This window comes from Eurosta solidaginis, chromosome 5 (assembly GCF_040869045.1).
Source record: "Eurosta solidaginis isolate ZX-2024a chromosome 5, ASM4086904v1, whole genome shotgun sequence".
NCBI classification, from domain to species: Eukaryota; Metazoa; Arthropoda; class Insecta; order Diptera; family Tephritidae; genus Eurosta; species Eurosta solidaginis.
In genome coordinates this window covers 258,741,446-258,755,528 of record NC_090323.1, presented here as the reverse complement: position 1 = coordinate 258,755,528, position 14,083 = coordinate 258,741,446, and the positions used below count along the sequence as shown (strand labels likewise).

The following is a 14,083-nucleotide window of genomic DNA, read 5'->3' as shown; positions in this document are numbered from 1 at the left end:
GCCAACCTAATAAAACCGCACTGCTACAACAACAACAACAACAACAAGCACCATTAAGGTGCTAGCCCGACCATCTCGGGAACGATTTATATGGCCACATTAAACCTTCAGGCCATTCCCTCCCTCCCTACCCACAAGTTCCATGAGGAGCTTGGGGTCGCCAGAGCCTCGTCTGTTAGTGAAACAGGATTCGCCGCGGATAGGTGAGGTTGACAATTGGGTTTGGAGAAGCTATATATTGCGCTGGCAACCTGAAAGGTTGCGCTACACAGCCCCTTGAATCTGGTATTTTAGTCGCCTCTTACGACAGGCATACCTACCGCGGGTATATTCTGATCCCCTAACCCGCTGGGGACAATTTGTGATCGGTCGCAGCTATTAGGTGGGGCGAAACATTGCTACAACAACAACAACAATGAATAAGACATCTCTGCCAGAACATCTTTATTCACTCGTTTGGCTAGTTCTCAACAGAGTAACTGCTGGGTCTTTCGTTTGCTGTGCTATGTCAATAATTGTGGACTACAAAGGGAGTAGCAGTTTTCGGAAAAGTAGTTTTGGTGCTGGTTGCCAAAGCACAAAGGCTTTCATCATTTATTTCACGGTCATAAATACTCCTATCGCTCATTTTTGTTTTTGTATTAACGATAAAGACACTTCCTCGGTGTGTGCTACCGATGTTGATGGTCCTTTGCCGGATATAGAAGTGGCCCGTTCCGGTAACAAGCATCATTGAGGTACTACCCCGGCCATCTTAGGAACGGTTAATATGACCACAATAAGCCTTGTAGGCCATACCACCAAATAGATAAAACTAGTCCACCATAAAATAGATCACACTTACCATATTATCAATAACAAAACCACGTATATCATCCATTTCATAAATGGCCATCAAATAAATATGACAAATGAGTATTAAACACTGTTGATGTTGTCTATTGATCTCCGGATAAGACACGTTTGTCAGAAGCTTACATTGCTCATATTCATGATTCCACGCAGCAATAACACGCATTGATAACCTACGCACACCTTCAATGTAGCCAGCATCGAAAAGTTTTATAAGACGCAATAACATCAAAAGTAAGCCCTCTTTTTTTAAATGCTCTATATCTAAGTGAGGGAAGAGAATAACAAACAAAAATAGATTATAACTGACTGGTACCGACAACCACTTACCTTCAGCTGTTGTTTGCGCTTCTAATTGTTCACTTGATTGCTTAAATTTTTTCGCTAAATTACTATTACATTTAACAAATTTTTGCAAATATGGTATATCCCAAGGCTTAGTACCCAAATGTTATGTATAACCCCAATCGAATACCGTATCATCAACAACTCAATTGCACGTTTTAAACAAATCATAAGCATTGCTTTGTATTTTGGTTTACAGTCTTCCCATTCGTTACTAAACCAAAGATCTAGCGAATATTGTGTTATTTGTTTTAGCACTGTGCATAAGTGCGGTGGTATTGTTGTAGTAGTCTGCTTAGTTTTCAATTCATCCCAATGCACTTGGCACGATTCCCAACCGTATAATATTAGATCTAAGCGTTCACGCGCCATCATTGGGAAAACATCCAAGTCGGAATCCTTCATTATGTACAATAACTTCAGCTAGTAATTACATACAAAAGATTATCAAATTGTTTATAGAGATGGAGATGTAAAGCCTTGCCCACCCTTACCACAACGAATTCATGGAATCCACATTTCAATGCACAATCACAGAAATGTTCTCTGTTTTTTGTGTTGTATGGCAATATTACATCCATTTTTACTGTTTTATCTGTTTTTGAATTAAATAAACTATTTTAATCGCATTATTTATGTTTTTTCACAAAATTACAAAATATTATGAGATGCCGCATACAACAAAGCTACAGCTGATTGGAAAATGTGTGCAGCCACTGAACCGCGCCACGCAGTGTTGCCACACGACGAGAAACTTTAACATTCCAAGAGCTCTGTTAACTAACATTATTGCCTATGTAGGTACAAGAGCTCTGTTGAAGTAACATTATTGCAAAGAAATTAAAATTATAACCAAAGAAATTAAAATTAATTAATTTCTTTGGTATAAGTGTTATTGTGATTTAGTGATTCGAACTTAGCGGAGGATTGCAAATAAGAAGATTTGCAGCAAATTCGTTACAATTGGTGTCAGAAGAGGAATTGCTGAATAAATTCCGAAGATTGGGAATACAACTTGGACATGGCAAAGTTCAGTGAATTGAAGATCCAGCAACTGAAAAAGGAGTTGGAGAACCGTGGATTAAATACAACCGGCAATAAGATCGAACTTCAAGCACGGCTACGTAATGGAGTCGCAAGGAATTGATGTGAACGAGTTTGTCTTTTATCCTGATGGGGACGAAACAACAACAAAAATTGAAGAGAAAAACGAAACATCGCAGACAGTTACGAGCACAGACTTGAACATGATATTGGCTGCAATAACTGCTCAGACATCGACAGTGGCATCTCAGCTGGAATCGCAGGAGACACGTCTAACATCCAAGATGGAAGAACAGGTACACGTATATCCGAAATGTCGTCGCAAATGTCATCTCAACTGGAAGAACAGAAAACGTATATGTCATCACAATTGGAATCGCAGGAGACGCGTATAACATCCAATATGGAAGCACAGGAGACACACGTATATCCGAAATGTCGTCGCAAATGTCATCTCAACTGGAAGAGCAGAAGACATATATGGCATCCCAGCTGGAATCACATGAGACACGTATTTCAGAAATGTCGACACAGATTACATCAAAGATGGAAACACAACTGAAAAGCAAGAGGCACGTATATCATCAACCTAATGCGGTAGTTACCCACCGACGTGTGTCGTACGTACGGACGTTTGTCGTACAAAACACGTTTGACCGAACTCTCAAGCCCGTAGGAATCAATGTGTGCGTCTGTGTACATGTACATAACATATTTGTGTGTGTATTGTTTACAGCAAAGCACTGTTGCCATTGACCATTTTGCATGCATGCTTATGGAAACATCAACTTTTGGAATTACAAATTTCCATCGTGCAAATGGCAGAAACAAATACTGAATAAGAATTTCTAGTTCATTTATTTGTAACCTACAATTTTATATAATAATTTTAGGATATTTCAACAAAATTTTATACAATCTTTAGGCCTTTTTGTATAATAACTGCAAACGGTCAAAAATTAGCGCACAAACGTTTACTAGGCAACTCTGTCTAGTGAGAGAGCGATCAGCTGACACGTACTTACGGAAAAAATCAAAATTGTTTTGGTTTCTACGTTCCGGGCTACGTACGTACGTGCGTTGAACGTCGATGAGTTTTCGTTTACATTGCACACTCATAAGTTAAGCCGGAGTCATTGGTGCCGTATGTCGTATCGCTGTATCCGTATCCCTAACGTAATCAGCTGTTTATCGTTACGACGGTAAACCAAAACCCAATTGGTTGGCTACGATACGGTTACGACTTTAGCGGCACCAATAATCGATTGCACTGATTCTCATAAGGTTGGTCGAATCAGCTGTTAAAAGTTTACCGATACGGTTACCGATAAACCGATAAAGCACCAATGTCTCCAGCTTTAGGTCGTGTCAGCTGACACGTTTTTTCTACGTACGTTCGTGGGTAACTACGGCTTAACTAAGAGAAAAATAACAAGAGCGCTTAACAGCACTATCAGCTGTTTGAAAATGTCATCAATTAGCATTTTGTGAAATTTAGCAAAAAGGGCGTCAAGCGAAGTTAATAATATATTTGTGTATTGTTTACAATGAAATTTACTTAAATTTATTAATTCAAAGTAACTGAAGCGTAGCCAAGGATGTTGACGACGCTGGCAAACATTAAGCATATTCTACAAAAGGAGCTATTTAACAGCAGCAATGAACGGGTGTTATCTGTGGTTACTGTGACGAAAACATACAAAAAGAAAAGGGCCTGCTATTTGTGTATAGTTACTACGCCACCACCTGTGCCGGTCGTCACAGTATGCGTCGTCAAACAATCCGAGCAACGGGAAGGTGAATATAAAAAGAAACGTACCTGGCAAATGGAAGAGATTAAGTGGGTGGATGGGCGAAATGAACAATCCGAAACACATGAATTTGATTTACAAATTGAGAAAACTTATAAATGGTATGCCTTAAACTTGAGCGAGCGACAAAATTTCTTGGCTGTGCTCTATAAACAAATACATAAGTACGTGCGCAGTCACAAAGCAGAGTTTCGTAATATACCAAGTGCTTGGTTAAATGAAAAATCACCAGAAAAATTGGCAGCGGAACGGAATGCAGAACAGAAAACTACGCAAGATACGGAAGATGAAGAAGAGGCACAAGAATTTACAGCACTAACAGATAAGGAGGCTACAGAGTTGGGAAAGCTATTTTCCGAATGTGATTTTGCTGTCAAAGATGCAGAACAACTCATTGAAAAGCTGTCCAAAGAGCTGCATGATTTGGATGGTGTATGTATTAAATATATGTGCAATATGAAATTTTTAATGACAGCTACTTTTGGTTCATTCACAGGCAAACATGCAAAGTGTATTAGCTTCTGAAAAGCAGGTTATGCAGTTGATGGAACACATTGATAAGGCAATCATTGAGGCGGATAGCTTCGAAAAACGTTTAGATTCCTATGAAGAGATATTGGGTCATGTTAAAGAGACTATGGAAAAGATTGGTGGCAAGAATGCTATGATAGAAATTGCAAACAACAATAATATAAAATTGATGAAAGAACTAAACAAAGTGATTGTAAGTTGATCGACCCTGTAATAAGCACAAAACGTTTGTATATCATAGGGACGACAAATCTGATGTATATATGCTAGATACACATCTCAGACCTTCGTCAATGAAGTGCGTTCTTCTTTTTCTTTTTCTATTTTCATTTCGATTTGTTGGAGAATGAGAAGGAACGATTTTATATGACCGTGACGAACCTTCTATTCTAAGCCCATTAATTCTCTGCAGGGAGTAACAGTAATCACTAATTAAATAGTTGTTGTTGTTGTTGTTGTAGCGATTAGGTTACTCCCCGAAGGCTTTGGGGAGTGTTATCGATATGATGGTCCTTTGTCGGATACAGATCCGATACGATCCGGTAACACAGCACCATTAAGGTGCTGACCCGACCATCTCGGGAACGATTTATATGGCCACATTGAACCTTCAGGCCATCCCTCCCTCTCCACCCCCAAGTTCCATGAGGAGCTTGGGGTCGCCAGAGCCTCGTCTGTTAGTGAAACGGGATTCGCCGCTCGAAGGTGAGGTTGACAATTGGGTTGGAGAAGCTATATGTTGCGCTACACAACCCCTTGAATCCCAATTAAATAGTATTATAACCAAATAACAAACGAGGTCTATGGATCTAGTAGTTGGGAGGGCGGTATGGCCTAGAAGGTTTCATGTGGTCGTACTAAATAGTTCCCGCGAACGGGAACGTATCGGATCTGCATCCGGTCTTTGGGTAGTGTCCTTATCGCTACAACAACAAGAGGTCTATAAAAAATAATAATAATAATTAGGTCTGTATGAAATAATAAGTAGTCGATCGTTAAAATTTGTCGCACGCTTTAGGCGTTAAATATTCTAAATAACTACTTCCCCTTCCTATCCGTTACTAACCGTATAAACATTTCCACAGACCCAGCTCGATTTACCTCACGAACACCAAAAGGCATTAGATGAACCTGATTTGAAAAATGCTGTTGGCCGAAAAGCTGCTATAGCAGCCGCTCAATGTCTACAACAAGCTATGAATAGCGATATAGATCCCTCGTTGCTGCGCCTTGAAGCCGTGCAAGATCAACGCAAACGTTTTGAAAAATGGAAAGCAAAATTCTCTGGAATTGTTAGTCGTTTTATGAATAATTTATTTATACATTTGGGTAATGAATTGGGTGATAATACTACAATGAGCACAGACCTTGTACTACCGAATCATGTTTCGGTGCATCGTGAGCTTACACCTTACACAGAGTTAATGCATTGGACAAAAGCAATGGATCGTAAAACATATGATGGTCTAACGCGTGTCTATACTACATCGCTTAGTAAGATTTACGAACGTGATATTAAGAATTTCTTTGCTTTGGTATGTATTTGATTGCTGGATTATTTCTTTATAAGCTTAATGTATAAAGTATTATATTATAGGCTAAAATACAAGTATCAGAAAAATTACGTACATCACGTGAAGACTTGGATATATCTGTCTCATCGCGAAAATCTGTTGTTTCTGCAGCGCCTTACGGCACTTTGGGCGTCAATCGTGATCAATGGGGTGTGGGTGCAGATAACGCAGATCGTGAGCGGTTTGATTCTGTGTTGGAAAAAGTATTGGCGGAATTGGAACCTGTTGCACTGCAAGAACAAATGTTTTGTATAAATTTCTTCCAAATGGATGTTATTAGTCCTACATCAAAAAATACTCAAACCACTTTGGATGCATTGGAAAAAAGCACCGATTCTTCAAGCATATTAACTTCACCCACAACGGCGAGTGGTGGTGGGGGTGGTGGCGATGCCAGTGGTAAGTTTCTGTTGTTGATATTGTATTGACTAGCTTTATAGCAACGCGTCTCAAAATAATCAGATTCAAATAGGAATCATACGAGCTGAAGGAATAGAAGCACTCCTTTTAAGGCTTTGAGCCGATGCATTAACAAAATCTAGTTCATTTTAATCAATCTTTCTTTACATGTTACTAAGATGCTGAAATTAATTTTTTTAGGCTTTCCACAAAAGAAAATTGATCGCCAAATCAACGAAGAGGTTCGCAAATTGATGATGGCTTTATTTGGCTGCTTAGAGCCCGAGCTGGTGAGCTTTATACAAAGCTACGAGCGCATTGACAGTTTGTAAGAGTGTTGAATATTTTTTACCTTTTTTTTTTGTATTAAAAAATTTAAATATTCTAGCTATTCACTCTATGTGCTCGTCCGTTTAACGCAACATGTCATGTCAGCGCAGGATACACATTCCTTCCTTAGTATGACTTTCGCCTCGGCGCTAGTACAAGTCAAACGAAATTTCGATCGTTTTATGCAACAACAATTACAATCGATTAAAGAAGCTAAACTGCCTAAACGTTCTAAATGTGGTATACTACCTTATGTTGAAAATTTCGAATATTTCGCACAAACTGCTGAGGGTATATTTCGCAAATCGGATCGTCGTACTGATATGGAAAAATGGTATTTACAATTAGTAAATGCTATTTTCGAAAGTATTACTGTTCATGCGCAAGAGCATTCAAAAACGCCCTCACAAGTAGTACGCATGGAAAATTATCATCATATGTATTCCTTATTGGCGCAATTGAAGGTGCAAGGTTTGGAAGCGCAGAAAAAAGAAGCTAAATTGCGTTACAACGATGCATTGAAAATGTATGTTATACAATATTTTGGTCGTCCATTAGAGAAATTAAATGTAAGCGTAGTAACTTCTTATCAATGTCAACCATAAAATGTAAACAAAAATTTATTTCCAGCTGTTTTTCGAGGGTGTACAACAAAAAGTTGCACAAGGTGTTAAAGAAACTGAAATTAGCTATCAAATGGCTTTCTCCAAACAAGAATTACGCAAAGTTATCAGTCAATATCCTGCGCGTGAGGTTAAAAAGGGTTTGGAAAATCTCTACAAAAAAGTAGAGAAACATCTTTGTGAAGAAGAAAATTTACTGCAAGTTGTTTGGCATGCAATGCAAGAGGAGTTTATTGCACAGTACAATTTTTTGGAAGAGCGAATACAGAAATGTTATGCGGGTGCTATGATTACTTTGGAGTTTAATATACAGGACATATTAAATTTCTTCTCTGATATAGCGCGCTCGCATTGAAAACAAAACAGCACCTGTAGTGTTTGGCTGACGTCTATATACATATGTAGTTAGTACTTTTGTGAAGCAAAATGCATTGTCAAGTATGTTATATAAGTAGTGTATTATTATTTTTTTTTTATTAGTGTTATACTCAATTTCGTGCAGATTGTGTTAAATTTTTGCTTTACAGTATAGATATGGAATTATAAACTGTTATAAAAATGGGTATATATAACATACACTATTTATAAGTGCAATAGAGCGTACATAAACATTTACTATATAAAGGAAAACGAACAATAAATATATAAAAAATATAAAAATATAAAAACTTATGTTAAACATTTATTTTTTTTAATTCAGTTCGTATTGCATCTAAAGCGGGTTAAATTCATGAAAATGAAGATTATAACTCTCATTCGAGAATAATTGATGTTTCGGACGCGCTCTTTACCATAAAAAAACGGCTTTATCTTCTCTTAATAATTAAAAAATTATATTTATACTTTTAATCTATTGTATTTTGTGAATCTATATTTCTCAGTTGATGAGTTTCTCTGTAGCTGAGAGGTTTTAGATCTCGGCGCTTAAGAAGCCACTGCCTCTCAAAGACTCGGTAACAATAAAAATTATAAATTAGAAATAAAACAAAAATAAAACAAAAAAAAAAAAAACAAACAAAACTATGTATGCAAAAAACAAAAAAAATAACAGGATTAGCCTGGTTTCATTGGGCCACTTGAGGGGGCAGTGCGCTGCCACAACGTCCGAGAAAAAAAAACGGAGGATTTTCGGGGACTATATAGTGACGAGTTTGTGAAGGGTGTTGCTGTAGAAGTTGAGGCAGGAGAATTATCTTTTGGATCGAGTTTCACAAAAAATATTCGCGTTTTCAAACTCGTCGTGAACGGTTCGCTGAAATTCCTTGCAGCTCAACCATATGAAAAATTGGACTTTATAACATGTGGTTGAGTACAAATCCAGACCGCAAGGAATTTCAAAGCGTTACGCGTAAGTAAAACGTGTTTCGCGTCAAATAATTAAAAAAAATTTACATTTTCAACAAATAATAAATAAACCACTCACGGGAAGTGTTAAAATATATGTATAAAACCTTCGTTTTATACGCCATTTCAGTTGCAAAAACATACAAGTGCTATCAGGCCAATAACCGAAAAAAATGAATTTCTAACATTACTATAATGTTTAAAAGAAAAAAAATAAATTTACAAAAATGTGTAAAATTAAACATACATAAAGCTATCGTTTTATGTATATACATACATACCGTTGTGGGAAATAGAATACATAATAATGTCCCTGAGGACAAACGGAACATATACAAATTTAACTTAATACATAAATGTACAGTCATGTGCATATAATCATATTTCACATAGGATAGGTTACTTGGACAACACGAAGGTCCGTTGTGATACCACATACACCAAAAATAACGGTGACTTAGATCTAGCTACTTAGAGAATCGTTGGGTAGCATCGATAAAGCTCTGAATGATACCGATCTCAACTTTGGATAAATCCTCGGGAGATCCAAGTGAGTCGCGACCGAAGTACTTTCGCCTAGTTCTGGCAAAACCTCATCATCCTCCATACAGCTGCAGCAGGATCCCATAGCCATGCCGATGCTTAAAAGCCTAGGGAAAGAGGGTTCAAATATTTAGCGCATGTCAACCTGTCTCTTTCCACCTTTGTCATACCAGAGGAATGGAAAATGGTCAAGGTGCTCCCGCTACTAAAGCCTGGGAAACCAGCTAACATAGGCGAATCGTATCGTCCGATATCTCTCCTATCGCCAGTAGCAAAGACGCTTGAAGCCATTTTGCTCCCTTATTTCCAAGCCAATTTGCAGCTAGCCTCTCATCAGCATGGCTTCAGAAAACTCCATAGCACTACCACCGCGCTAAATGCCATTAGCACCCAGATAAATTGCGGTTTAAATCAATACCCCCACCATAGAACAGTACTTGTAGCGCTAGACCTATCAAAAGCTTTTGATACGGTCAACCATGGCTCGTTACTGCAAGACCTGGAAGGGTATACCCTTCCCCCATGTCTTAAAAGGTGGACCGCAAATTATCTGGGTGGTCGGCAGGAATCGGTGGAATTTAGAAACGAAACATCAAAACCAAGGAGAATTAAACAAGGGGTACCACAGGGTGGTGTCCTATCCCCACTTTTGTTTAATTTCTACATATCTAAGCTACCTTCACCACCGGAAGGAGTCACAATCGTTTCCTACGCCGATGACTACACAATAATGGCCACAGGCCCAGGCCCAAAGATTGATGCGCTATGCAATAAAATAAACGGCTACCTCCCTGATCTCTCCAGTTTTTTCGCCTCGCGAAACCTGGCATTATCACCGACTAAATCTTCCGCGGCTTTATTTATGGACGTCCCAAATATCGACCATTTTAAACATCCACGTCGATGGCACTACGCTACCGACTGTCCTACACCTCAAAATCTTGGGTGTGACGTTTGATCAGGATCTACATTTTGGTGAGCACGCAGCCGCAATTGTTCCGAGAATTCAGAGCCGTAACAAAATCTTCAAATCCCTCTCTGGCAGTACCTGGGGAAAAGATAAAGAAACGCTCATGACTACATACAAAGCAATTAGCCAGCCGATTACGTGCTACGCGTCACCCATATGGTCGCCAAGCCTAAAAATTACCCACTGGAAGAAACTACAGGCCTGCCAAAATGCTGCTCTCAGAATCGCCACGGGCTGTCTTCTTATGTCCCCAGAACACCATCTGCATAATGAGGCGAGAATACTCCCCATCAGGGAGAGAAATGAGATGCTGATCAAACAGTTCCTGTTGAATACCCAGAAACCTGAGCATCCCAACAGACATCTGATTGATGAACCAGCACCGCCTAGGGGCTTAAGGAGTCATCTCCGTAAGCATTTTGAGGAAATACGGCACCTGAGAACCCAGCCGTATGAAGCGAAAAAACACAAGCAGGTCCTTGGTGAACTCCATAAACAGGCCTCGGACCTTTATGCCGGGAATTGCCCGGTGAATCCAGTACTTAAAGAAAAGTATCCAAAACTCGCGGAAGAGGAACGCATACTCCCCAGGGAAACGCGTGTCACTCTTGCTCAACTTCGTTCTGGATACTGTAACAGGTTAAACTCTTACCTATCCAGAATCAACCCCGACATACAAAATGTATGCCCCGCTTGCAATGTGTCCCCACATGACACCAACCATCTCTTTAATTGTAATGTGTAACCAACGCCTTTAAGACCCCTTTCCTTATGGTCCACCCCTGTTGAAACGGCAAGTTTCCTTGGACTCCCGTTAGAGGATATTGATGACAATTTGCGATCGGTCGCGCCTGTTAGGTGGGGCCATATCATCGTGTGAGACATCCAGGAAAACCTGGCCCTCATATAACAAGGGGCGCACAGAAGCGCTTCTGATTTTAAACAAATCAGCTCTATCGTCCCTGATAAGGGTTCTAACAGGGCATTGTTTAATAGGCACGCACGGTGCTAGATGTACAGAAGAGGAAGAGAGCGTCCAGCACCTTCTCTGTCACTGTCCAGCGCTTAGTAGGCGTAGGATGGTTATCCTCCGTAAAAATTTTCTACATGACTTCGCTGAGGTCTCTTGCTATGAAGTAAAGGCTCTGGCAAAATTTATAATTTCCACGAGGTGGTTTGACCCGCTTTAGGCAGGGTAGGGGTCCTCTTTTGAGACCGTATAGGGTATTACAATGGTCCCATTGGTGGCCTAAGTAGTGAGCTGTTACCATAGTGTTCAGCTCAGCCCTTGCAACCTAACCTAACCTAACCTAGGTGGGGTGAAGCATTGCTACAACAACAACAGGATGGAGATTCCAGTATATTGAGACGTACCGCATGGATACCCATGGGACAGTGCCCTGTCAAAACCCCAATGGCCATTGATAGGTGAGCCTTAGTGAACACAATTATTTCAGCAGATCTCTTGCCATCCACTTTCGGCCAGAAAGATCTTGCTACCCTGCAAGACGTAGTGTCTGCCCAACGTTTGCTGAGCTGACTCGAGGCCCAGCTATGTAGGAGCAATCCACAGGTGGCCAGCGGGAGCCCGAAATCCCTACAGCCATCTTCATCCGGTTCAGTTGTACCGATGCGGGCTAAGAGATCCGCTTGACAGTTACCCGGGATATCACTACGGCCCGGGACCCAGATAATCTTAATTGTAAAATAATTCGATGCAATCTCAAGCGAGGTCAGGCACTCCCAAACCACCCTCGATCGCACTTTAGTTGAGCTCAAGGCCTTGATAGCTGATGGCTATCAGAGTAGATGTTAAATACCCTAACAGTAGTAGCACTGGATAGCATTCCATCCACCGCATCCTTAATCGCAGCAACTTCCGCTTGGAATACACTGCAGTGATCAGCCAACTTAAACTTGCAGCTTAAATTTAGCTCTTGACACGAAGCCTGACTTACGACCTTGCCGCGGCCGCCTTTCCCGCAATATCTACTGGGTATATGTTCAGCATGACGTTCAGTGCCAAGGTAGGTGTTGTTCTGAGAGCGCCACTGATACCGATCAGCGCCGTTCGTTGCACTGACAATAACATTTTGGAGGTGCTCGCCGTGTCCTGTGCTTTCCACGAGACCAGCGCCCCATATAGCAGAATCGGTTTGACCACCATCTCATAAAGCCAGTTTACTACTCTTGGCGAGAGTCCCCATCTCTTTCCGATAGCCCCTCTGCAGCAGTACAAGGCAATGGCGGCCTTCCTGGTGTAAGACGACCATCGTCACGGTCGCCATGTAAGATGACCATCGTGGTCATCTTTATTCTTGCGTCGTAGTTGACGCAGGTTATCGCCCAAACGCTTTAACGCAACTTAAGTAAGGCACACAATACTAATTGCGTAGACTTCTCGCACATACACTGCTTCTAATACCAAAACAAGAAACTGATGAACTTTACTTTTTAAATATAGTCTTTTTAAAATATTTTATTTGTTGAATATAAAAATGTTCACAAACTTAGAGAATTTAATATATATGTATTTATATATATATATGTGAGCTGCTGAAAACTTTTGCTTCTTCACGAGTTGAATGCGCGAAATTAATTCGCGTCATTCGAAGTGACGTTTATGAAGGTAACCCTCATGGTGAGTGATTGGTGTGGTCAAAAAATTGACGTGGTTAATATTTAATGATTGATGTTATGGTCACTCAACACTTATCATAAGGGTTGCCTTACATCATCCCCCTTTGGAAAAGAAGAATTGGCCAAATTCTTCTGTCCCAAACGTGATGTATTTTATCTTAATAAAAGTTTAAGACTGTTAAACTAAATTTAAATCTACATCTATGTTTAGATCTAAATTAAAAATGAAATTCTAAAGTCTAATTCTAAAGTAGGACTTAAATTTAATTTTTATAATTAAAAACAATTTTTTTGTGTTTTAATTCTACTGTATGAATTAAGTTCTTAATTTTTAATGATTGTTTAAATTTATTTGATTTCATTGTCTTTTTTCCAGGTTTGGAAGAAAAACATTTTATTTCTAATTTAACAATAGAGATTAACTTTAAATAATCTTGAATTTAAAAATTTAATTTAATTAATTTTTCTTATTCTATTTTTATGTACTATTTTTTTCTTTTTCGTTTCGTCATCAATTAACGTGACGTTTACGCCGTCAATATCTATTACGGTATACGGACCAATATAGATACTACTATGCTTGTCGCGGGGTTCTTTTTCAAGCAATACCTTGTCAAATACCTTGACAGATATTGGTTGTGAACTTTTGTTATATCCGGTTTGATTTTTTAATTTGTGTTCTGTAACTGTTTTATTCGCTAATTCGTGAGTTTTTTGAAAACGAAATTTAACTTCTTTCGAATAGTTTTCTATGTTATAAATCGGGTCTATTTTATCGGTTTGCAGTTCTTTTGGTAAATTAGCTGTTTTGCCAAAGACTAATTCATATGGTGAGAATTTATTATCGAATACTGTGTTTGTTGTTGTGTTATGAAGAAAAGTGAAATATTTCAAGTAAACATCCCAGTCGGAAAAATTGGGATTTAGAAAAGATCTTAAATATTCATTGAAAACTCTGTGATTTCGCTCTACTGTGCCAAGAGTTTCATGATGGTACGCTGTGGAAAATTTATGTTCTATTTTTAATAGTTTTGTTAACTCTGAAAAAATTTCATTTTTGTATTCGGTACCTAAATC

General features: G+C 39.1%; 2 protein-coding genes across 4 annotated transcripts in view; one reads left to right on the top strand and one right to left on the bottom strand.

Moving 5' to 3' along the window:
* The window catches only part of Coq4 (Coenzyme Q4), a 63,835-nt gene extending 61,945 nt beyond the window's left edge, over positions 1-1,890 (bottom strand). Inside the window, exons 1-3 of one of the 3 annotated variants that reach the window (XM_067790049.1) lie at positions 1,692-1,890; positions 1,183-1,620; positions 845-1,116 (exon numbers count right to left, since the gene is read on the bottom strand). In XM_067790049.1, coding sequence (XP_067646150.1) covers positions 845-885 — 41 coding nt within the window. In that variant the 5' untranslated portion in view covers positions 886-1,116; positions 1,183-1,620; positions 1,692-1,890. The remainder of the gene's footprint in view (positions 1-844; positions 1,117-1,182; positions 1,621-1,691) is intronic. The other 2 variants (XM_067790048.1, XM_067790053.1) reach the window with 2 other exon arrangements.
* Positions 1,891-3,726: 1,836 nt separating this feature from the next.
* On the top strand, positions 3,727-8,181 carry Sec3 (exocyst complex component Sec3). The gene is made up of 7 exons (XM_067790046.1): positions 3,727-4,484; positions 4,549-4,776; positions 5,669-6,118; positions 6,181-6,556; positions 6,758-6,884; positions 6,945-7,455; positions 7,517-8,181. The coding sequence occupies exons 1-7, from the start codon at positions 3,840-3,842 to the stop codon at positions 7,862-7,864; spliced, it is 2,685 nt and encodes an 894-aa protein (XP_067646147.1). The 5' UTR covers positions 3,727-3,839; the 3' UTR covers positions 7,865-8,181.
* The last annotated feature ends 5,902 nt before the right edge of the window (positions 8,182-14,083 follow it).

Excerpts from the sequence above, each read along its gene's own strand:
- Sec3 (XM_067790046.1), top strand. The coding sequence starts at position 3,840 with ATGTTGACGACGCTGGCAAACATTAAGCATATTCTACAAAAGGAGCTA. Across the intron at positions 4,485-4,548 it reads AGCTGCATGATTTGGATGGT|GCAAACATGCAAAGTGTATT; the intron begins GTATGTATTAAA and ends GTTCATTCACAG. Across the intron at positions 6,557-6,757 it reads GGGTGGTGGCGATGCCAGTG|GCTTTCCACAAAAGAAAATT; the intron begins GTAAGTTTCTGT and ends TAATTTTTTTAG.